The 23,352-nt window shown below is 34.8% G+C and overlaps 1 protein-coding gene across 1 annotated transcript; it reads left to right on the top strand.

Annotated features, from left to right (window-relative positions):
- Nucleotides 1-249: 249 nt before the first annotated feature.
- On the top strand, nucleotides 250-22,407 carry LOC145662880 (uncharacterized). The gene is made up of 2 exons (XM_081728843.1): nucleotides 250-404; nucleotides 21,414-22,407. Exon 2 carries the CDS (start codon nucleotides 21,419-21,421, stop codon nucleotides 22,040-22,042), a length of 624 nt encoding a protein of 207 aa, XP_081584969.1. The 5' UTR covers nucleotides 250-404; nucleotides 21,414-21,418; the 3' UTR covers nucleotides 22,043-22,407.
- The last annotated feature ends 945 nt before the right edge of the window (nucleotides 22,408-23,352 follow it).

Below are 23,352 nucleotides of genomic sequence, written 5' to 3'. Positions count from 1 at the left end.
TGAATTTCTTTCTATGCAACTCATTTCTCAGGTAACATTCCACCTAATATAGCTATTTAACTTTGTCCAAGCTGACAAAAGGCAACATTCCACATTCTGCTTTTAAAAGTAGGACAAATCAAGGGGTAGATTCAAGAAGTTGGTCAGCCACCTTGTTAACGTATCTATTTCTAGAATCATTAGCCGTTAGGTCCTTTCTGTGACAAAAGAACTTTTTCCTTATTTATAATACTTAACATTGTCATCAGCCGGTGCCTAACGGTCGTGACGAATATTATATAGATAGGTCAGATTTTGGGGAAAGCCACAGTGCCACACTGAAATACATCGCGGAACATATTGAGAGTGAAGAAAGACCATTCAGCTGTTTTTATTTTTGCTTATCCGAAAAGCAACATTTTTCGGTAAGTTGAAAAAAATACATCTTTGAATATAGTGCAAATTATGTGGTTGTTAGCTTTTTAATTATTTTTAATTTGCAAAATAGTTTTTTTTATTCATTTTATTGCTTGCCAACGAATTTTGTTGGAGTGAATCACAATTTCAAACCGATTTCACCATTTATTATTTTCCTTTACTTATATTCACTATTTGTTTATTAGTGCTTCCATGTTATTACTAGTTAATGCGCGTGTATTTTTAATACGTGTTGTACGGGATTCAACGTTCATTTATAACGTATTCTGCCATAATTGGAAGGTCATTTGCCTCAAACAGATAATTTTCCATGCACCACGGTCTTCGGCCAACCTATTTGTCTTCACGTAGGAATTTTCTGTTTTAATACTGTCCATTAGATATAGCTTCCTTCTTTCTACTTTTTTTCCTTCCACCTTACCTTCTACAGCTTTCGAAATGTAAGTGTGAAGAAGAATGGAGAGAATTAGTTGGCAAATGAATGAGAGAGTATTAGAAATGGCAGAGGAGAATTGAACAGTTTTTTTTTAGATACTATTGGAAAGAGGAATAGAAACTGATTGGGACATTGACTAAGAAGGACCTTATCATGAGGGACGTGCTAGAGTGTATAGTGGAAGGAAAGAGAGAGAGAGGGTGAAGGAGGCTACAATTCATAGATGATATCAAAACAGAAAAAAATTACGTAAAGACGTAGAGATTAGGGAAAATCGAGGAGTATAGAAGCTTCCTAGTTGCGCCAAGTGACCTCCCAATAATGGCAGAATACCTATGATGATGATCAGTGACGTATTTACGATTTTGTTTCGGAGGGGACTTTCCTAACTTTCGGGGGAGGGCTTTGTCTGGAAATTTCTAAATTCTGCAAGATATTTCATTTATTTTACTATAGTAAGTAAGATTTCGGGGTGGGCTTAAGCCCGGAAGCCCTCCCCCTAAATACGCCACTGATGATGATGGTTATCTTCCACGATATCTCTCAAGATATTCCTTCTCAGCTAACGTCCCAATTAGTTTTCCTTCTTCTTTTCAATTACATCTACAACTATCCTTTCCTCCCCTACTATTTCTAACACCTTCTCATTCGTTTTCCGTTCGACTCAGCTAATTCTTTCCAATCTCCTCCACACGCACATTTCGAAAACTCCAGGTTTTCAAAAATCGCTTTTGAGTAAGGCCATTTCAATAAAAATATAGAAGTTCTGTTTTTAACCTAACGTAAAATTTTAGCAAATTAGTTACATACTGTATTCTTAATCTTTTTGAGCTCTTTATCGCTAGCACATACATAAAAAAATACCATCTGTTTATGTGAATGGAGATCATAAAAAAAGAGAAAGTATACCAATTTTTAAATTGTTAATGAGCTCATGTTTAGTCGAATTGTAAGCATGAGCGATTTGGTATGTATAAACGCTAGTTCTATTTCCGGTAAGAGACCTACAATTTGTAAGCGTTTACTCAAATCATGAGACTTCAGGAAACACCTTAATTAAAAAGTAGCAAACTCTGCTCTGGTGCCTGGAAGCCGATGCTCTGACCACACATCATAATTTAATTGAACGTGCCTTTTCTAGTCCACCCATAGCTCTTCATCAGCTGTACTCTTCTTCGAAATAGCGGTTATTAGCCTCCATTACGATTTTCAGACTATACACTGACAATGACATATCTTTTGTTTAGTTCAGATATCGAAAAAAATGAAATGAAATTTTTAAGTTTTACGTCCCACGATTATCCCGGTGAGGCTAAAGGAGACGGTGATAATGAGAGATGAGTGAAATGGTGGAATGAAGAAAGTGGGAGGAAACGGGAGAACCCCGAGAAAACCCACGAGCACGATGTTTGTCCACCACAAAGTCCACACGGCGCGAGTTGGGATCGAACCAGGGACCCCAAACACAGGAGGTGAACGCTCTACCACTGAGCCACCGCGCTCCCCTAGTTCAGATATCGAATCCAACTTTTAAAAAGTATACTTTTTCTAAGTTTCGACTCTAAAAATCTGTTATTTTCTTAAAATTTTGCTTTAAATTGGGGAAATAAAAATAGGCGAAAATATTGAATAGGTTTTCTTAAGCAAAATAAAATCGATATGTTTGTTTGTAATTGAGGATGGAAAAGCAAATGCAATTATATTTTGTGAAATCATTAAAAGGATAGAAATATAATATATAATGAGATAATAATCATATACAATGAAGTAATAGCAAAAACTTATGATCTATTGTTCCTCAATAATATTCGCGTTTACGTAATAACTTTCTAGGTATTGTAAGGAGGGTGCGCTCCAAATTTCGTTACCGTTGGTAAGATCTCTAGACTGTAGAAATTCATGGTTGGCAAACATACACGTTAGTTTTCTTGAGATTCTCTCTTTCTCTGCTTAGTCAAACTTTATTATGATTTCAATTATTTCATGGTCATTCAATTTAAGTTCAGGAATAAGCACAATAAAAAAAAAAAAAAAAAAGGAGGCGGTAGGTATTTTTCCAACGGACGACATACTAGGTCGTATCTATCGCAACAGGTGCTTTTTTTCTGTATTTGTCGGTGGTTACGAGATTGAATCACCCATAGGTAGCTCTTAAGGGAAATCACATCGGTAAAATTTAAAACTTTTATCGCTACGAGCGAAGGGGAAAAAACTTTACTTAATATCTTATTTGTTATATTAATGTATATAACAAATTTCAGCATTAGATAATGTTTCTTCCCTTAGCTTGTAGCTATTTTTTTTAGCCTATGTGACTTCTAGCGCCGTAACTTGTAACTTTTAATGGAGAGAACCATTAACATTTGGACCCCTCACCCTTAAAAATACGAAGGAGACACGGTTACTCAGTTGCAGAGCATGGGGTCCATGTTTCGATCCCTGGCCAAGTAACTTTGTGATGGACAACATCATGCCCGGGAGTTTTCTAGGGGTACTCCTGTTTCCTCTCACATTCTCAGTCCACCAAATTTTCTATTATCATTTGCCTTAATCATCCATCTCCCATAGCCTACAGGGCATATACGTAAGAGGTTAACTGAAATATGATGTTGATAAAAAATTTGAAGTCGCTTGTGGGGCCTATATTTGAAACCTTGACAAACACTTTATTATTTTACTTCTAATGGCCCCAGTTGGTGTTGTAATCAGATGGGGCCTAGACAGTGGCGAATCCAGGATGTGATCAAGGGAGGGGCTAAACCAGAGTTTGCCGCTTTATCCAGTGAATATCTGAGCGTCATGTGCGGAGGGGGCTATAGTCCCTATAGCCCCCCATTGGATCCGCGCCTGAGCCTAGATTACATTTATGCTTCATCTTATTTTGTTCAGGTGATTAGGCAACAACAGTTTTTTTTTAATTATACAATGTCAATTTCACGCTTCACAAGTTCAATTAAGATAACAATGCATTGCACTGAACATTTTAAAATATTCGTGTAAGAGCTTCCGCAATGTAGCTATTTTTGCCCCATCAGACACGTAATGAAGGCATGATACGTACATTGCCGAAACTGTTACACAGATTTTTTAAAAGTAAATTTAGTGCTTTGGTCAGAGTGTGTTCTATTAATACCTGTGGAATATATCCAAAACTATAATAAACAACATAACCTACATGAGGGGACAATATTTAACACATTGAAGTAAGCATTATCGAAACTTTTACCATTCGACGCAATTGGCATTTGTGTGCCTGTCCGCCCGTCTGTTCCACGATATTTCTCGTAAAATTTACCAGATTTTAACAAAACGTGGTATGTGCCTTCTCTCAATATGCAGACATAACCCTCTTTTTTAAGGGTTGCAATTTACGATAAGGGGGGTCAAGGGGAGTAAATAAGCCCTATGTAGCAAGTTTAAATATTTTCCTACTGAACAATTTTACAGGATAATCTTCGCAAAAATTATCTGATTTCGAAAAAAAAATACGTAGAGTATATTTTTTAAAAAAGGAGATTCCGATTATTCTCATAGTTTCAGATTAAAATCTGCTAATAATAAAAGGGTGAAATCCTCTCTCCCCCAGTTTAACAAATAGACTATGTTCCACGAACATTTTATTTTAAAGCGTGAAGGTACACATGCTGCCATTTTGAACGTGTATGTATTTTTAATGCTTTTTACCTATTTTAATATTTAGAAAACATCGTAAAACAATAAAAAGTTTAAACAACATTTAAATTAACAAAGATTAATAAACATGACTCATAATAAATGTATTACAATCTTGAAACTTTTACATAAACAGAAAACTTGTTGTTATTGAAAATAATCAAACTGACATATTCAGTCGTTCTTTCAGAAAAATGTTCCGGGGGGAACTGCTGGTAATATTCTATTCATTGTTATATTATAGACGTATTATTTTCGTGTCCTCCGGGGGCACTCTCAGAGCTCTGGGGGAACAGTGCCCCCCAAAACACATGCGTGGAAGAAACACTGGACATATTTTATACTGGTGTAAGGTAAAGTTTACAAACTCCCTGAGTTTCTTTGATCACAATCACACACATTCTTCAACACAATCTGTACTCTGTATGTACAATCTGTACATATTCTTCTTTGACATTGTCCACATATTGTGAGGTTGCAGTTGATGCATTTGTGCTGCGTTTTTCTATCATTTTCTGATGGGCACTTCTCACATGTTTCCTTTTCTCGAATCGATCATCAGACAAACATTCAACCTGGGGAGCAGCATAGTTTTGCGATGTTCTGCGTTGTGATAAGCCAAAATCAACCAGTGTTGCCAATATCAGAACGTAAAAATGCCCATCGGTCAAATAGACCGATGTGTACTTATTGGTGTTAAAAAGGTATTTGAGTTTTATGCAATATACCGAATATTTTCTTTTTGAGGTTTCCGAATCATCTTTACTGGAAGGATCTAAGATCACGGAAGGGAAAAGAGATGAGTTTACTATGCAACTACAGGGTATATACATCCCTTTCGATTAAAAATAATATATTCTACGATAACTATAGTAAAATGAATATTTTGAGGCTTTACAATCATTTCCACTAGTTGGATTTAAAATTTATCGACAATCGGAGAAGAAACTTTTCACTTTCTCCTACCTACGTAAAAAAGAAGAAAGTAAAAGAAAAAAAGAAAAAGAAAAAGAAAAGATATATCGTAATAGTTATTCCATTTCGACACAATATGATGTGTGTATTTGTTGAGGCTTTCACACAAACCCCAATGCTTGAGTTAACCCTTTATTGGGCAGGGTTGCTCTCAAGCAACATCGCATTCAATTGCGTTATCCTCACGAATTATAACTTCAGTGACCATTTAATTGGCATTATTGCTTTCATACAATATTCATATACATGATTTGTGCGTCGCTTCTTTAGTTACTTCTAATCTTCGTCAACAGAGGACAGTCAAATTTAGTATTGGTGAAGTTTTATCTCTTACGTTCCGCGAAAGTTCTGATTTTTTTATTTATGGTTTCTTGCTATGTAGGAAAATATTTCAACGAAACTGTTGGTAATTACTGAGAGTATTCTTATGATATTTTACCATAACAGGGCTATGCTGCTCAGTAGCTACACATAATACCTATTTTATGGCAATGTTGCTTTGATATAAACACCCTGTATTTTGTAACCAAAGTACAAGAATACTTTAAAAATTACGAAATTCGATCGAAAAAATTTACGATGATTCGGAATGATGAGGAAGACATGGTTCAACCATAAAAGTAAACTAAATATTTTAATGGTAATGCTATCAATGCTTGCCCATTGAAGGGTTAAAAATAAGTCGTCAATCCTTTTCTCCAACACACACACACACACACACACACTATGATTGTTTTAAAGGTCTACAATAACTTTCGTAAAATAAAATTATTCGATTTTGGCGGAATACGGCGGTTTTTTTTTTTTGTTAGAATTCCTAACCGCCTTTACTTATGGCTGAAATGGATCAATATTGAGAGAGCAAATCCTAGTTCACCCTCCTAGTTGGGAAATACGAGTGAAGTATGTCGGTCAGAATTTCGTAACAATACTCCGATTTTTGTAAAACATAATGTGTGTTTTTGATTGGCATAGAGTCGTATAATTCGGGTTGAAATTAGTGACAGGGAAAAGGGAAGGTGGCTTGCTACAACAATAATTACACACCATCACTAATTTATGAGGGGACTAATAGAAGGCATTTTACTGAAATGAACCCAAATCGCATTTTCGTTTCATTTTAGGATTTTTCTTTCTTTCTGTTTCTTCTTTTTTTGATGTGGTGAATCTAACCCATGCTTCATATATTTCTTTCTTTATGTCTGAAAAAGTGAGATTTTGAGATACGACCCTTCGTCAAATAGTTGATGGTTTGCACATTAGTAATCGTATCGTATCATATGGAATAGAAAGTGTTATCCTTTCTTGAACGGTAGGGACTTTAAATAAGGGGAGTTGGCTCTCTGCTCCCCACAAGTTACGGCACTAGTGCTTTCCTTCTAAAGCCGCCATTGGATGCATGTTATTTATACAGGGTGTCTCAAAAGTCCCCTCCCATAGGGTAACTCTGTTATTAAAAGGATTACAACAAAATATAAGAGGGGAAGCCGTTTCCAAATATGGTGCTTTCAATCTAAAGTGAAGGATTTTTTTTTTAAAAATAAATAGAACGGGCCGTTTGGCCTGTACACTCTTTATGCGCAAAATGTTAAATGAAAATACAACGTTGCTATTTACCTGGACCCACAGTATAAGTGAATGAAGTGACTGTCTTTTATACTAACTTGTCGATGGCCAGCTCCCATTCTAAACATGAACCCATTCACTTTATGTTGTGGATCCAAGTAAATAGCAACGTTGCATTTTCATTTAGTATTGGGCGCTTACAGAGTGTACCGTCCAAACGGCTCGTCCGATTTAAAAAAATCCTTCACTTTAGATTAAAACATCATATTTGGAGACGGTTTCCCCTCTTACATTTTGTTGTAACTCTGCTAATAACATAGTTACCCTATGTCAGGGAACTTTTGAGACACACTGAGAGACACTACTTTCTCGGAGTTCTCCGTTTCCTCCCACTTTCTTCATTCCACCATTTCACTCATTTCTTATCATCACCGTCTCCTTTAGCCTAGACAGCATAACCGTGGAACGTAAAACTTAAAGATTTCATTTTCATTCTTTTAGCGCTATTCATGGTTAGCAATTATATTTTATCTAGATTTGTTTAATCACATTCTCTTATCTCTTTTTCTTTTAATATACACTTTGTGGAGACAGAACCTACCAGAACTAAAAGTGAATTAAATGTTTTAAAGTGGATATAACAAATCGTCTGGACTTTTTGTGTGGTAATTAAGAAACAATCAAATTTAAAGAAAATGAACTAGTGTATGTCAGAATCGTTTTAAGGATTTCTTGAGGGTCACAGTCGGATGGATTATGATCTCAATTGTTGAAATAGAAATAGAGTTCAGACCTATGATTTATTTTCAGAGTACTCTTTGGAAATTCCTAAAATTCTAAGGAATTCGTAAACGAAAAAAAGAAAAAAAAAAAGGAAACCATTAGCTTAAACATTACAAATTTGCAAATGAAACAACAATGCTACTATCTAAATCTAAAATAAATCTAGTATTTTGAATAAATGCTTCATTGAAATTAATTAGACTTCTGGTTTTTCAATCTCGTTTGCTTTTGAAATATTGGTGTTTATAAAGCGACTTACGACTCTCATCTTCAGAGTTTAACCTAAAGGTGGATCAACTAAATCTCAATATCAATCTAACAGTATAATCCTGTAGCCAGGGCCGTAACTCGTAGGGGGGCAGGGGGCAACTTCCCCCCTTAGAGAAGCTCCCCGCCGTTCGAGGGGGCCCATTTTAAGACAAAATTTTCTTACTCCATATACGATACGAACATGAAATTATATATGAAGCATCAAACAGGTTCACTACATTACTTAAACAAAACAGCACACAAAAGACAAATAAAACAAAAATGATTCGTGGGTCCATTTCAGAAAAAAAAATGTTTACTATTAGGGGCCCTAGAAATAATATTTGTTCGTTTTGGCTTTGAGATTTGTCAATATTGTCCCCTTATTTAATTTGTCATGTATTGAACGGGCCCAGGGGCAACGTATGATTTTAACAAACCTTACCATGTGGGAGGGCCCACGGGGTCCGGGGACCCATAAAGAGTAAGAGGAAGATGGAAAGAGGGGGCCCAAGAATTAGAAAAACAACTTTTTCTAAGGGGCCCAAATACGCGTATAAATGCTTGCCCCTCCAGAAAAAGATCCAAGTTTACGGTGCTGCCTGCAGCATAATCCTACTATTAAAGTGATAATGGAAATTGAAAATGAAAATATACAATATTGAGGTATATTAATCACGAAGAAATCCGAGGAACGTTTAGATCATAGTACATACAGTGTATAGAAATTCTTCTTATACAGATCTTTATTTAATGGATTATTCCTATCAATACATGTATCAGGTAAATACATCAGTTATTTTTTTCTTTTTCTGCGAAATGGTTAACAAAACAAGATCAATAGGGCAATAACCAAAACCGGAAATCCAAATAATGAACATTTAAGAATAATTTTCGAAGAGAGAAAAAAATATAGCACACATTTATCTCCCTTATTAGCCCTTCTTGTAGAATAGGCCGTCTACTGCACCTGTTTCCAGTCTTTTCTATCATTTTTACTTCTTAATCTTTTTTCACAAATTATATTTATATTTACATATTTTTTAAATACCTTTACTGTACTGAAAGAAACACGAAATCCCAATCAACCAATTAACATTTACCTTTGCATTGTTTCATCTGGTACACTTCCGAGAGAAAGCAGCATTTATTTAAATAAATAAATAAAATAAAATAAAATAAAATAAAATAAAAATGGGGCTGTATGATGAGTAGTAGAACTGGGGCTAAAGTAAGTCGTGAGTTATTTTCAACTTTCGGATTGTATCAAATTCCCTCATTCCTTATTAAAACGTTTAGCCTTATTCTAACGATTATACATTGTTTACATTATAATCAAAGATTAAGCCATCTTTTTTGTCTTAAGACACCATGTTCAGTGTACCTCGATCCAGCGAGAGAATTCCCTCGTGGCTATATAGTTACTGTACGCGCTTTTGGCACAGTAGACTCAGGTTCGATTCCCAGTGGGAACTCATGAGGTTCGGATCCACGTTAAACTGTAGGTCAATGTCTCATATAGCCTCGATACTGAACGGCAGGCTAAACTCCAACTCAGTTAACAGTTTCAGTATTACGAGTGTTACGCGTGTCGTAGACTGGCAATCCCCTGTCTAATATGTTAAGAGAATAAAAATAATTCCTAATCCATTCACAAAAGTCAGCCAAAGTTAACATTTGTGGAAGATCAAGGATGAGTGGACATTCTTCATTCACATGAGAGTAACAAGTATAAAATTGAACCTTAAACACAAGACCGATAAGTAGTCTTTGAAATATTACCGTTTTAATACAACTAAACAAAACGTAGGTGGAAAAACCAGGAGTTATTATTATTATAATATTAATTACGAAGTTTTCCCGCTGAGTATCTTTATGATTTCATTTGTCAATATTCATTTCGTGTTTTTACATTAATTGCAGAGAGATTTTCTCACCATTTGCACTTTCTTGCACCGACCCTATATCGTTCCTCGTGACCCTTACATCGTCCGAATAACAGACAATAGTATGTGAGTGAAATGATGACAAAAGTGAAATGATGCAGCGACCCAATTTAAAGGATTGTCCAATAAACTGCACAGCTCACTGCAGCAAGTGTAACAAGCTTCTGTCAGCTACCATTTGTGTGTCTGTCAAACTGTGTTTCTGATTGTTTGCTCCACGATAACTCTCGTAAAACCTGTCTGATGTTAGGACAATTTGGTATATGTCTTCGTCCAACCTTTCGAAATAGCTCTATTGTTTGGGATTGCAATCCATCCTAAAATAAAATAAAAGGGACCCATGTTGCAAGTTTGCACATTTACAATATTCAAAATAACTTTCAGAGATAAACTACGTAACATTTATTTGATTTTGTTAAAAACATAAAACATACTTTTCTTAGCGTATCCCAATTATTATTTTCATTGCTTACAGTTGAAATCGGTCAAGGATAAGCGGGAGAAAAGGGGTAAGTTCCCCCAAAATTGAAAGTTTCGTTATTTAAATGATAATAAAATAACTTTTAACCAGCTTTTTAAAAAAAATAATAGGAGGCTTTCAATTTGACCAACATATATCTATGGACTGCTTGGATGCCAAGTGGCCCAAGTCCAAGAAATGGATAATTGGACTAATGTCTTCATTCACTTCTATACGTGGTTATCATTTTAAAAAAGATTTTTGTAAACGATAAATTATAAGTCCATTAACTGCATAGTTATAGTTTTGGCTGCCAACATATCAGAAATATGAATTCTCCATGAGGTATAACTTCAAGTACTAGCTCTTGAAGTTAGGTCATGAAACTTTTCAATGTACGACAGTGTTAGTAAAGCAATTATTTCTATGTGTATATTTACGCATAACTCCGGAACAAGTGCAATGAATGATTTTGTTGATTGTTTCTTTAACTAAAAGGAATGCTTCCGTGGGAGGTCCCATGTAGATTTTTATTAAGATCATGATAATACTATCTTCGGAGCTAGTCCATAAAACTAATCAACGCATATTTTATAGGAAGTCAGTGATGACTATCTGAAGTATTGGGATAACAAAATAGAAGGAAAATAAAACAAACTTTTTAAATATATATATATATATATATATATATATATATATATATATATATATATATATATATATATATATATATATATATATATATATATATATATATATATATATATATATATATATATAAAATGACTTTAAAGAAAGTACTAGAAAGCAGAAATTAAAAACTTTTTATGAAGAATATTTAACAGACTTCAAAACATGCTAAAGATAATAGAATATAATAAAAGAAAGCGCTTAAAAATTACTATAATCAATAAACGTTTTTTTATTGATTATAGTAATCGTTAAGCGAGTTTTCAAAATTATTTTCTATCTTTTAGCGTTTTTTTTTTTTGAAGTCGTTTAATGGTTCTTATAAAAAGTTCTCTTTTGATAAAACTTCTACCAAAATAATTAGATTTTCATGCAATATGAGTAATATACTTTTCTCTAGACTTCTATTCACCTTACTACAAAAGATTCAAGTCGGTCAAGCATATAAGGGTTAATCTCTCCTCAATTGAAAAAAAAAAAAAAGTTTCATGATAGCTTTCGTAAAAAGAAAGTGTATTTGATTTTGAATCAATGTGGTGGATATTTCCTTTTAGGGTCTATGCTTTCCAGGATTGCCACTAAATGGAGTTAAAATCAAAAAAGAATATAGAGTGGATTTACCTCCTCTCAATTAAAAAAAACTCCATGATAATTTTCGTAAACAAATATTCAGTTTTAGTGGAATATGGAATGCATGCTTCTGAGGCTTCAACCAGGCTCTCCAATGCCTGGGTTTAGAAATGAAATGCAATCTTTGAGTTTAACGTCTCACGATTATCCTTGTTAGGCAAAGAGAGACGATGATTAAAGCAAGTCGATGATGATGGAAGAATTGGTAGAATGAGGAAGTGGGAGGAAACGAGAATACCCGAGAAAACCCACGAGCACGATATTGTCCATCACAAACTTGGATCGAACCAGGGAACTCACGCACCAGAGGTAAGCGCTCAACCACTGAGCCACAGTGCCCCTTTGCTTGGGTTTAGAATCAGTCAAGAAAGAAGGAGTGAATTAAATTCCTCTTTCTCGACTTAGGAAACATGTCTCATGACAACTTTCGTCACAATTACTCGAGTTTGATAAAATATTGCGCTTTCCCACAAACCCTGTTTGAGGTTCAAATTAGACAATAAAGGTAGTGCATAATTCCCGATTATTTTGTAAAAAAAAAAAAAAAAAAAAAAAGTTTAAATTTCTGTAAAAAACGGAGAAAGTTGTGAAACGGTCAAACTTGTAAAGGTTAAGAAAAAGCACTATAGCTCAGTGATAGAGCGCTTACCTCTGATACGAGGGTTCTTGGTTCGCTCGTAGACCACGTAAGTTTGTGGTGGACAGTATTGTGTCTGTGGGTCTTCTCGAGGTTCTCCAGCTTCCTCCTCCTCCTTAATTCTATCATAACCATTCACTTTACTTAATCTTCCGGCTCCCGTACTCTACAGAGGATAAATATAAGACGTAAAACGAAATTGTATTTCATTTCATTGATAAAGAATCCAATGAAAACCTGCATAAAAAAAATCGTTCGCTCCTACAATACACACCATCACTAGTTACGTGTGTAGGCCTACAATTGGGAATGCACTTTATTTGCGAAATACCATGTAATAATTTATTATGTCAACAATATAATAGTGTTCTAATTATATATATATATATATATATATATATATATATATATATATATATATATGTATATCAATAGCAATAAACCTACCACCTTCCAATGATAAATTGATCGAAACTTAACATTTTTTTAGTATCATGACTATATGTAACGGGGCCTACACGTAACAGAACTTAGATAAAATATGTCAGGGTTGCTATTTTTAACTCTTTAGTGCCTGCTATATTTTTCTTAATGCTCCATACATTTCTCGTTTGTATATGCAATAAAGGAAATGGTGCTAGCATTCGCCCAGACTAGTGTTGCCATGAGACGAGACAGAACCAACACCACAATCTGGTGTTGACAGAACCCTTTCAGGTGAGACACAAGACAAGACATAAGATGAAACGAGTCGTCGAAAATGCAAACCCAGTTTTTGAATTTGTTTAAAAATTTATTAACTCGGAATAAGTTATTTGCTTTCGGAATGTATACCGGCGTTTATTATTTCAAATGTGGAATATTCTTCAAAGAATAGGGAACACCTAAAGTTATTTTTTTTTCAAAAATGATTCTTACCAACAGCTTTCATTTTCATTTCTCAATCGATTCAAATTTAATCATTTTGTGATAGTACTACAGATTCAAGTACAATATTAAAACATTCATCGAGATCAGCGTTTCAGAAAAATCCTGTTAAAGAAGTACAAGTTCTCTTAATGGCAGTTTTATCAATAACTACACGGAGAAAAATGCATAATCCAGTCGGCATGTAAATGCTGTTGTTACCAGGTTACGCGCGTCACCACATTAAGTAATGTTGTTTCATCAGTAGTACGATCTACACCACCGTCAAACGAAAATTTTGTATTGTGGGACCACCATTTCAAATCGAGAATTAACGCCATACCCATTCCGACGTTGGTAACTTAGGTATATAATGTTGTTACTATCTTCCTACGAGTGTCCCCTCTTGGTTCTTTCTAAATCTGTGACTCCCTACCTTATGAGAGTAATAATTTTTAACACGAAATCAATCATGTGAATGAAATTATCCAATCACAGCGAGTCTAGTTCGACGCCGAACTCCAGACTTGGCATGGTGTTCCTACCTGTTGTACTTTTATACATGAAATTACATTACTTAAGGAGCGTACCCGCGTAAATACGATGTATCCACACGGAAATCCTAGTCCTTTTTTTCTCAGTGTAATCATTGTTTCATGGTCTTGCTCATTCGAACAAAGATAGAAACGTGTTAGCTTTTTTCGGTATTGAGTTTTAAAAGGATGCTGACTTGACAGTAAAATTTAGGTTTTCTTATTGTTTTATGATGTCATTCGAACTCAGGCCATTTTTGAAATCGGAAAGTCACATAGGTCTCCTTATATGTTAAAGTGGAGCCAGAGGTTCTGAAAAAATGATTCATAATAATTAAGTGTGGAAGGCTTGCCTTTCGACTGTACCGATGGTATTTACAAATATTCCTATCATAGTAATCCATTATTGGTTCAGTCGAAATTAAGCAGTTGTTGTTGGAAGATTGTTGTGTGTTTTGTGAACTGTTAACCAAACTAAATTTGGTTAAAAGTTATAATTTTAACCACTTGACATAACAACTCTTTTTTGTGGGCCACAGCCACTCAAGTGTTGCCAGGAGACGAGACAGAACAATTCGAGACAAGACGAGTACACCTTTTCGAGACGAGACATGTTTTGCATGACACGAGACGAGACAACTTGAAGTCTCGTCTCGTCTCGTGTCGTGGTAACCCTAGCCCGGACGATATAACTATTACAACACCAGATGTAGAGGACCGAAATTTGACGTTTGGGGAAAAAATGAAATGAAGTCTTTCAGTTTAACGTCCCACAATCATGCCTCTAGGCTAAGGGAGACAATGATTAAAGCAAGTGAATGATGATGGGAGAATAGGTGGAATGAGAATGTTGAAAAAACGGTAGTGCCCCGAATAAACTCACGATGCTTGGCTAGGGGGATCGAATCGAACCAGGGATTCGACGAACCAGAGTAAACCACTCTATCACTAAGGCATAGTGTCCCCCTTGGTGTTTGGGAAATTTGGGACATTGTCATCAGTTTGCACAAATTCAACGTAAGCGATGCAAGGGTTGGGAGGTTTCTTCTTGAAATTTTGGGTGTTAAGAATTTTTTGGTCGACAAAATACGTGATATGCTCTTCCAAGGGAGGGCAAATACTTCAATTCAAAGAGAGTAGGGTTACCAGAAAAACACAAAAGTAGACGCTGTCTCGACTCTGAAAAGGTGTCATCTCGAAAAGTGTATATGCTTTTATTGGAAGAGTTCCGTTTTGTTTCATATCTCGTCACGAAACTTTTGTCATGTCTCGTCTCGTAGGCGACTCTACGAAGCATTGCATATGTTTTGAAGCAAGAGAACATAACACAATGGTGTTTAAAAACTTTCCTTGAGACGTTCGATTCAATCATGTATTGGCACGCATGTAATAAATAGGATAGATGGGTAGCGCAAAAGCTAGGGACGGATTAATACAAACTATTAACTGTGGTAAACTACGAATGCACTCGCTGATCTACTACAATACCTAGGAACATTAAATGAAGAGTCAGTTTGTATTTTGAATCACAACACAGAAACTCATTTGATTTTCAGGCGGATTACAGATCATCATTGAAGACTTTTTCTTTTTATTTTTGCTTTTCTTTTCTTTTCTTTCTTTCTTTTTTTTAATCGGAGTGCGAAGTCTAAGAAATTTAATTCTTAAGGCAAGACGAATGATTTTTTAAAACATTTCTTTTGGACTACTGAATGTAAGGGACACTAAATTAATGTAGGCAGCTTATGCGCTACATAGAATATGAACATATAAATCACTTACATGAATTCAATATGCTGTACAATAAGGGAGAAGGGGATCAACATTGATCTCGTTAATTGATGCATTTGCAGTTTATTTTAGTTTTGTGAAATTCTTTGTAGAACTCTACTTTATTGAACTGAATTACGGTTTCTAGGCTTCTTATACGTCAGCCTGTCGTATCATTATTTTGAATTTCAAATATGAAGCATTAAATTTCCTTCAATTAAAAAAAGAAAATGGACATTGACAAAACTGTCATATCCATTACCCTTTTCCAAAAGTTTCGAACTTTACTTTTAAAAAATCGGCACGTTCAAAATATTTGAAAACTTCATGTCCCCCAAATTACGCAGCTAAACCAGGTGATGCGTGGTCAGCGCAATGACTACCAACGTCAATATTTTTTTTATTTTGAGCCTGTAGCATGCGCAATGGGTTTTCGGTGTTTAAAATCTCCCTTGAATAAGATATTAAGGAAAAACACACTTAATATATTATGACTGATAGGAGAGTCCAAGCAAATTTCGCGATAATCTCCACTATCACAACATTGGGAAGGGGTCTTGCGTTATCATGCTATAGGCGAAAACCTTTCTTCTACTCGCTGCCTGATTCTTGTAATTTGGGCTTTGAATTTGGTCAGAGTCTTATTGTAGCGTCCTGAATCGACTGTTTTCCCACCTTCCAAATTATTCAAACTGACACACAATCATAGTCAACGTCTTGCGAATAAAATCAGAAAAATAAACACACTGCTGAACAAGACTGCACTTATTTAATATAAAAACACATTTACACGTGACGTTTCGATCTTCTAGCCAAGATCGTCATCAGACGGAGTGTACGTCTGATGAGGATCTTGGCTAGAAGATCGAAACGTCACGTGTAAATGTGTTTTTATATTAAATAAGTGCAGTCTTGTTCAGCAGTGTGTTTATTTTTCCAAATTATTCACAATAACCACACTTTATCTATCTGAAAAAACGGAGCATGTTAGTATTCCTACAGATGGCTGAGTTTTGAACTTATTTCTTGATGGAGAATTGGCATGTCTCGACTCGATTCTCGTCGTGAAAACGAGACGAGACATGTATTTTCAAATTCGAGACGAAACGAGAAACATGACAATTCTCGTTTTGTTTTCGAGGCGAGAAATGTCTCGAGTCTTGTGAGCAACACTAGTTCACGTAAGTCTTTGATCTAAAACACTGGTTTAGTGTTACATAATTCATACTATAAAAACTATAAATTGATAAAGTGATTGTACAAACGTAATGAAGAGCATGTATCAAAGTTTGAAAATACGCAACTCATTACACAATATACTCCAATAGTAAATATAGCTTGAATGTTGTTATATCACACTCTTGTGGACTTCTTGCGACGCAGAAAAACACTGATGAATCCTTTTTGAAATTAAGCAAAAAAATTAGGTCATACATTTTGGTCATAATTTTACAAAATGGAACGAGAAAAATTTCGAGAACAAAAGAGAAAAGCTTTCCGAGAATCGTGGTGAAATTCTTGAGATAAGACGAAACTTCTACAAATTTTAAAAGAACGAGACCAGAAAATCTTATTTCTCGCCTGTTTTCGTTTCATGTCGTGGGCAACTATGTACTGCATTCATTCTTTGCATTCTTTCCCACTTTCACATTTTGAAAGCATCCAGCATTCTTTCCCTCTTAATTGGTTTTACGGGGAGGGGACACGGTGGCTCAGTGGCAGAGCGCCTACTCTGGTGCGTGAGGTCCGTGGTTCGATCCCACGCCAAGTAAGTTTGTGGTGGACAACACACATAATTCTTCTTGGTTTCCTTGGGGTACTTCTGTTTCCTACCACTTTCTCATTCCACCCACTCTTCCATCATTCACTTACCTTAATCATTGTCTCCCTTAGCCTAAAAGGGCATAATTGTGGGCAGTGGCGTATTTAGGGGGGGATTTCAGACTTAAGCCTCCCTCGAAAACTTACTTACTATAGAAAATGTATATGAAATATCTTGCACAATTTTCAGATTTTCAGGTAAAGCTCCCCCCCCCCCCGAAAGTTAGCAAAGCCCTCCCCGAAACAAAATCGTAAATACGCCACTGATTGTGGGACATTCAACTGTAATATTTCATTTCATTATCTTTGCTTTTACGTAATGTCTTTGTTTTTGCCTCATAGAGTGCAATACTCCACACGAAACCTTTTATGATTGTTCCTCTTAACTTTTTATTCAAGGATCCACAAAATATACTTTTTTCCTTTTTTCACCATGCCTATAAATGGTTGAAAATTGAAAGTTGTTTCAAAACATTTCTGTTAATTTGCACATTTTATACAATACTTTTTAGGAATTTTCAGAGTTGACTCCTGATGGAAGTCACACAGATAAAAATTGAAGTTTTTTACATTTCAAACTAAAAGAAAAGTTAACTAATGTACGGTACTTTGTTGAATATAACAATTAATACGTGACCCAAAAGTAATGGTGAAAATGAAACCACACATTCCTGGCACCAAAACAAGAAAAAATGGTTATATGACATGTAGTCCGGAAGTAGACAGGGGCGGAACTAGACAGCTCTGAATGTGGGGGAAAGTAACTTCAGATCTAACTACCGGAATAATGATAGAAACTAGAAAGGGTATTCAGAAATACATAAAAATCATGTCGGCTTGACCAGTTAAACGCATGTTACATAACTACGACACAAATTTTCCATACGTCATGTAGGGCTTCACCGAACGATATATGCGAAATTCCTTGCACACTTATGTCAAACATTCGAATATGCGTTTAACAGGCCAAGCCGATATGATTTGTATGTATTTCTGACACGTCTTCCTAGCTTCTATCATTATTCTGGTGGGCAAAGTGAAGTTTCTTTCCCCCACATTTGAAACTGTTTAGCTCACTGTCCACTTGCGGACTATGTCATATAACCTTTCTTTCTTGTTTTGGTGTCAGGAATCTGTGGTTTCATTTTTCATCAATACTTTTGGGACACCCTGTGTATTAGATAACCTTCCTTCCTTAAGTTTGAAGAGATGAAATTTCAATTTTTTAACAGTGTGACTTCCCCACCTCTGGAACTTATATTGAATAATATCGTATCTCACATCTGGTATGTACGTATCTTAAACTATATTGTAAAGAGGGAAAATTTGTGAGTATATTCAAGGTAAAATGCGTACTTAACGATATGGATAACTCTTTCATCATTGTTCGAAGAACTTATTTGTTACCTATATTGGGAATTTTATTATTGTTGCATGTTTCTTTTAAAATTGTTTCACTTTGTTAATTTTCAAACAACGTATCTTTCAAAGATTCGCAGTCCTCAGCATATATTCTTTTTTTGTCTTGCAATCGCGCTGTCTGGTACACTCATGTCCAAAATGATTTTTGCATATCTATAACTGTCTTCTTGTGAGAATATAATTTGATAATGATTTTATAGGGTACTTTTAATACTGCTACTATGTGTATAATCGGGAAATGTATGTTTGTGGTAAATTTCATAGGAATAGAATTATAAATACGAAAATTAGAATGAGTAAAACAAAATGTTAAATGGACAAGAAAGTTTTGTTTTCGTTTTATTGTTCTTATTTACTGCTCTTTTGATATGAAATTTTCCACATACATATTTTTGCCTATTATACACATACTAACGTTATAAGAAATACCGGGAGAATTCGTTATCAAATACAATTCGTTCCTACAACAACATATTTATAGACATGCGACAATAATTTTGGACATGAGTGTACATGTATTTTTGTTGCTGTATTTGATGCATTTCCTAATTCTTTTAATATTTTCCCTGCCATATTAATTCTGATAGTATCGTGAAATATTATTCTGCGATACTTTTCTACTACGTATTAACAATTTTTTGTGTCTATGTTACTATAAAGAATTCAGGGTTTCTCCCAGAAGAGTAGATAGTCATTCATGCTGTTGGGTACTAGAATATCGTAGACAAAAAATTCCCATTTCATGTTACAAATACGTAAGTCCAGAATTGTGGAATGAAAGCACACTATAAAAGCAGTACATGCCGAAACTCATATCTAATCGCTGTTTTCTTGAAAGCATTACTGTCCGGTTGCGAACAGAGAGGTTAACAGACAAAGAAAATGTGATTACCAAAATTAGAATAAATAAGTTTATTTTGATCTACCATTTCAACATCAGTTCCTTCAGTTTTAAATATTTAATTTTATTTATTTACTTGTTAACATATTTGCAAAAAAGTACATACAATCATTAAAGGCTGAAATGTTGCAAATTTCTAGTGCTTAATCACTCAAGCGGTTGTGACGTGTTGACACGACATACGGTCCGATGCACAATAGACTTGACGCGTATTAACATCACGATATAGCTCATTTCTCACTTAGCATTTGTATTGTTTGTTTTCAGCTGTTTACTGGCGTGATTTTGTAAACTTCTAAAATTCATATGGACTGAGGGAGGCCGCGTAGAGATTTAAACACACAGTGAGATCGTGAAGGGCGATAAAAGCAACTATTTGAGTAGTTAAACAAGTGCTAAGTAAGTGAAGGAAAAAGTACAAGGAAGGGTATAATTACATTTTCTAACTATACACAGATGTGACTTACACTTAAATAAAATACAATACTTTATCTCCATACCAAAAGGGAAGAAAGAAAAAAGAAAAATCGCGAGGGGATTTGTGTTTTTAAAAAACAAAAACATTTTTTTACAAAGAACTTAAAATGATTTGAAATGTAATTTTATCAAAAAAAAAAAAAAAAAAAAAAAAAAAAAAAAGGAGGAGAGATCTTACCCCAATATCAATCCTTAAGCAAGTATCTTTGTATATAGGGTATCTAATGATGTTTATTTTTGCAATCCCCGCTTTAAAACTGAAATTTTCAATGCAGTTACCTTTTGATTCATGAACACTGTGTCCACACGAATTCAGTTAACTCAATATTAGCCTTTCAATTGGAAAGAAACAACAACAACAACAAAAAAAAAAAAAGCTCATTAAACTCTTTTGTAAACTGGTTATTAACATAAGATGTATTGATGGTTTGAGTAGTAAGTTTTTAACTATGCTTCACTGAGTAAATGATTCTTAGGACCTTAACTACTTTCTGATTCAGAACAGATTAAATTAGACATGAAACCATAAAATAGACGTGGGTTTTGAATGATATGCATTTCTACCAAGAATCAAACCCGAACATCTCGTATCGAAAGGAGGGAATACTAATCATTTCGTCATGAGGGGGTGTCTTGCTGATCTAGAAAAATCAATCAATATCTCAAGGGTGAAAATCTGGATTGTCTGAGAGGAACGATATTGGAGCAAATATTGTATTTTGGTGCAATGTAATGAATCAGGTGGAAAGTACGGAAATAAGATACTTCCAAAATGATTTCGATTGTTGCAGAATATGTCAGATATTTCTCTTAAGTTGTTTGGTATTACATTCAGCTTACGAAAAATGTAGAGACAAAAATGTCTCACTGTGTGCTTTAAAGTTAAGGAAACTACACTGCAAAGTCATTTTAGAATATATAAAATTGAATTTGGACCTAGTAGCTTTAGGAGGTGACGAAATACATTAAGAACTTGTTTTAAAATGATAAAAAGAATGATTTTTTGAAGAAAAAAAAACAATTGATTGTAACTGATAGTTATTGTAAGAAAATTTGAGAAAAATAATATTTAAACATACTAAGATCTAATTGTTAATTGAAAATATATATTTTTCTTTGCAGGTAACATGTATCTTACATTGTTCACCGTTCTCTTGGTATTGGGATTTACCAGTGGAGAGGGTCCATATCCAAATGCAGCATACGGAAATCAAGCACAAACTTCTGGCAGTTACTACAGTTATCCTGCTTCTCCTGGTTTCAGTGTTCAATCAGGATATGAAGGTTATTTGGTCCCAACAGGAGACACTTCGGGACTAATTTCTCTTCTGAACACTCAAGGATTGGCGGATACGAAATTGGAAACAGGCGAAGCTGGTGCAGGGCTTTTAGGACTTATTCCGCTTATTCCATTAGGACTAAAGCTTCATTTTAAATTTGTCGTTTTCATTCTTGGAGCTATACTACTCTTATTTGTTGGTGGTGCTGCAACAACTGCCCTCTGTGCATTCACTCCAATATGTTCCATTAGTTTCCCATTTCTGAGAAGAAGGGAATTCCAATCATACTTCACTTCGGAAAGGCTCAATGATCTGGCAACGTTTGTTGTAAAAGCTATCGACAAATACAATAAAGTTCAAAAGAAAACAATCCCAAGCAGCGCTATCAAAGAGGAAGAAGAAACAAAAGAAGTAGATGATGTGAAAATAGAAGAAGAGGAAGAAAACATGAACTCAAATAAAATCGAATAAACTGTTTCAGTTGACTTGTTGACTATCACAATTGAATCGTGCATTTCTAAAGCGTTGTAAGTGCCAAAAACAAAATTTTACAGAAGAAAGTAAACACACATGTATATGGACATAAAATGTGAAACGCATGGCTGCTTCTAGTTCGTATTTCTACCAGTAGGATCAAGGTAATCAGACGATGTGCTGTACCATTTTGAAACATGGCATTTACGACCTGTCTTTTGTAATAAAATGCTTTTTACAAAGAATGGCGTTTATAACGTTTTGGAAAAGCACAACACAGTTAAAAAAATATCATATTTGGGACTTCATAACGCATTTTGCAAGCCACTCTCTAGTACAACATAACACATATTTATTATTTTTTTAAACAAAAATAATTTATGTAAATACAACAGATAAATAAAGCATCTTTAATTTAAGATGTAATTGTCCAAAATTTAACGTATTTAATAGTCCAGTGTAAAAATGGCTATTAATCAATGTTCAAAGTATTATTAATTCATTTACAAAATACCATGTCTGGATTTTCTTCTTGTTTTCTGTCTTGACATGAAATCAAGTTTTCTTGTACTACATAAATGTATTCTGATATGTTTACTCAGTTAGTCCTAATGTATTTTCAATTATTTATTTCATCAATGTATTTATCTAAATAAATTATTTCATTTTTGAGACTTTTGGTTTACTTTCTAAATTTATTAAATTCAATGAATTTGTGTAGTGTTTATTCAGGAGACTAAAGGTGAGCCTACCACGTAAATATCAATCAAATATTAATGTTTACAAACACTATTTTTCTTTTTTTTTTTAAAGTGGCGGATATAGCCCGGGGCGGAGTTTTTTGAGTGACAGCATCTTTTTCTTTTTTAAAGTTTTACGTCCCACGTTTATGCCAGCTAGACTAAAGGAGACGGTGATGCAGTGGCGGATCCAGGGGGCGAACGCCCCGATCGCCCCCCAGAAGAGGGAAGTTTTTTATTTTATATATAAATAAAACCCACCCCAGAGTTTGAAGCTCTTTAAAAGTAGTTCTGAGTAGCAGTATTAAAACCGCCCCCTCCCAGAAGTCCATCCTGAATCCGCCCCTGCGGTGATGATGAGAAATGATTGAAATGGTGGAATGAAGGAAGTTGCAGGAAACGAGAGAACCCCGAGAAAACCCATGCATACAGTGTTTGTCCACCACAAAGCTCACTTGACACTTGAGCTACAGAAATAATTTAAGCCATTATTTATGTATTTTTGAAAGTCTATAGTTACCTCATAATAGGCTATACCTGTCGTAGTCTGGATTCTGGCTGCTTTCA

This window comes from Thermobia domestica, chromosome 10 (assembly GCF_964235325.1).
Source record: "Thermobia domestica chromosome 10, izTheDome1.hap1.1, whole genome shotgun sequence".
Lineage (NCBI taxonomy): Eukaryota > Metazoa > Arthropoda > Insecta > Zygentoma > Lepismatidae > Thermobia > Thermobia domestica.
Note: the sequence above shows the minus strand (reverse complement) of the source record. Positions and strands in the feature narration are given on the sequence as shown.

Excerpts from the sequence above, each read along its gene's own strand:
- LOC145662880 (XM_081728843.1), top strand. The coding sequence starts at position 21,419 with ATGTATCTTACATTGTTCACCGTTCTCTTGGTATTGGGATTTACCAGT.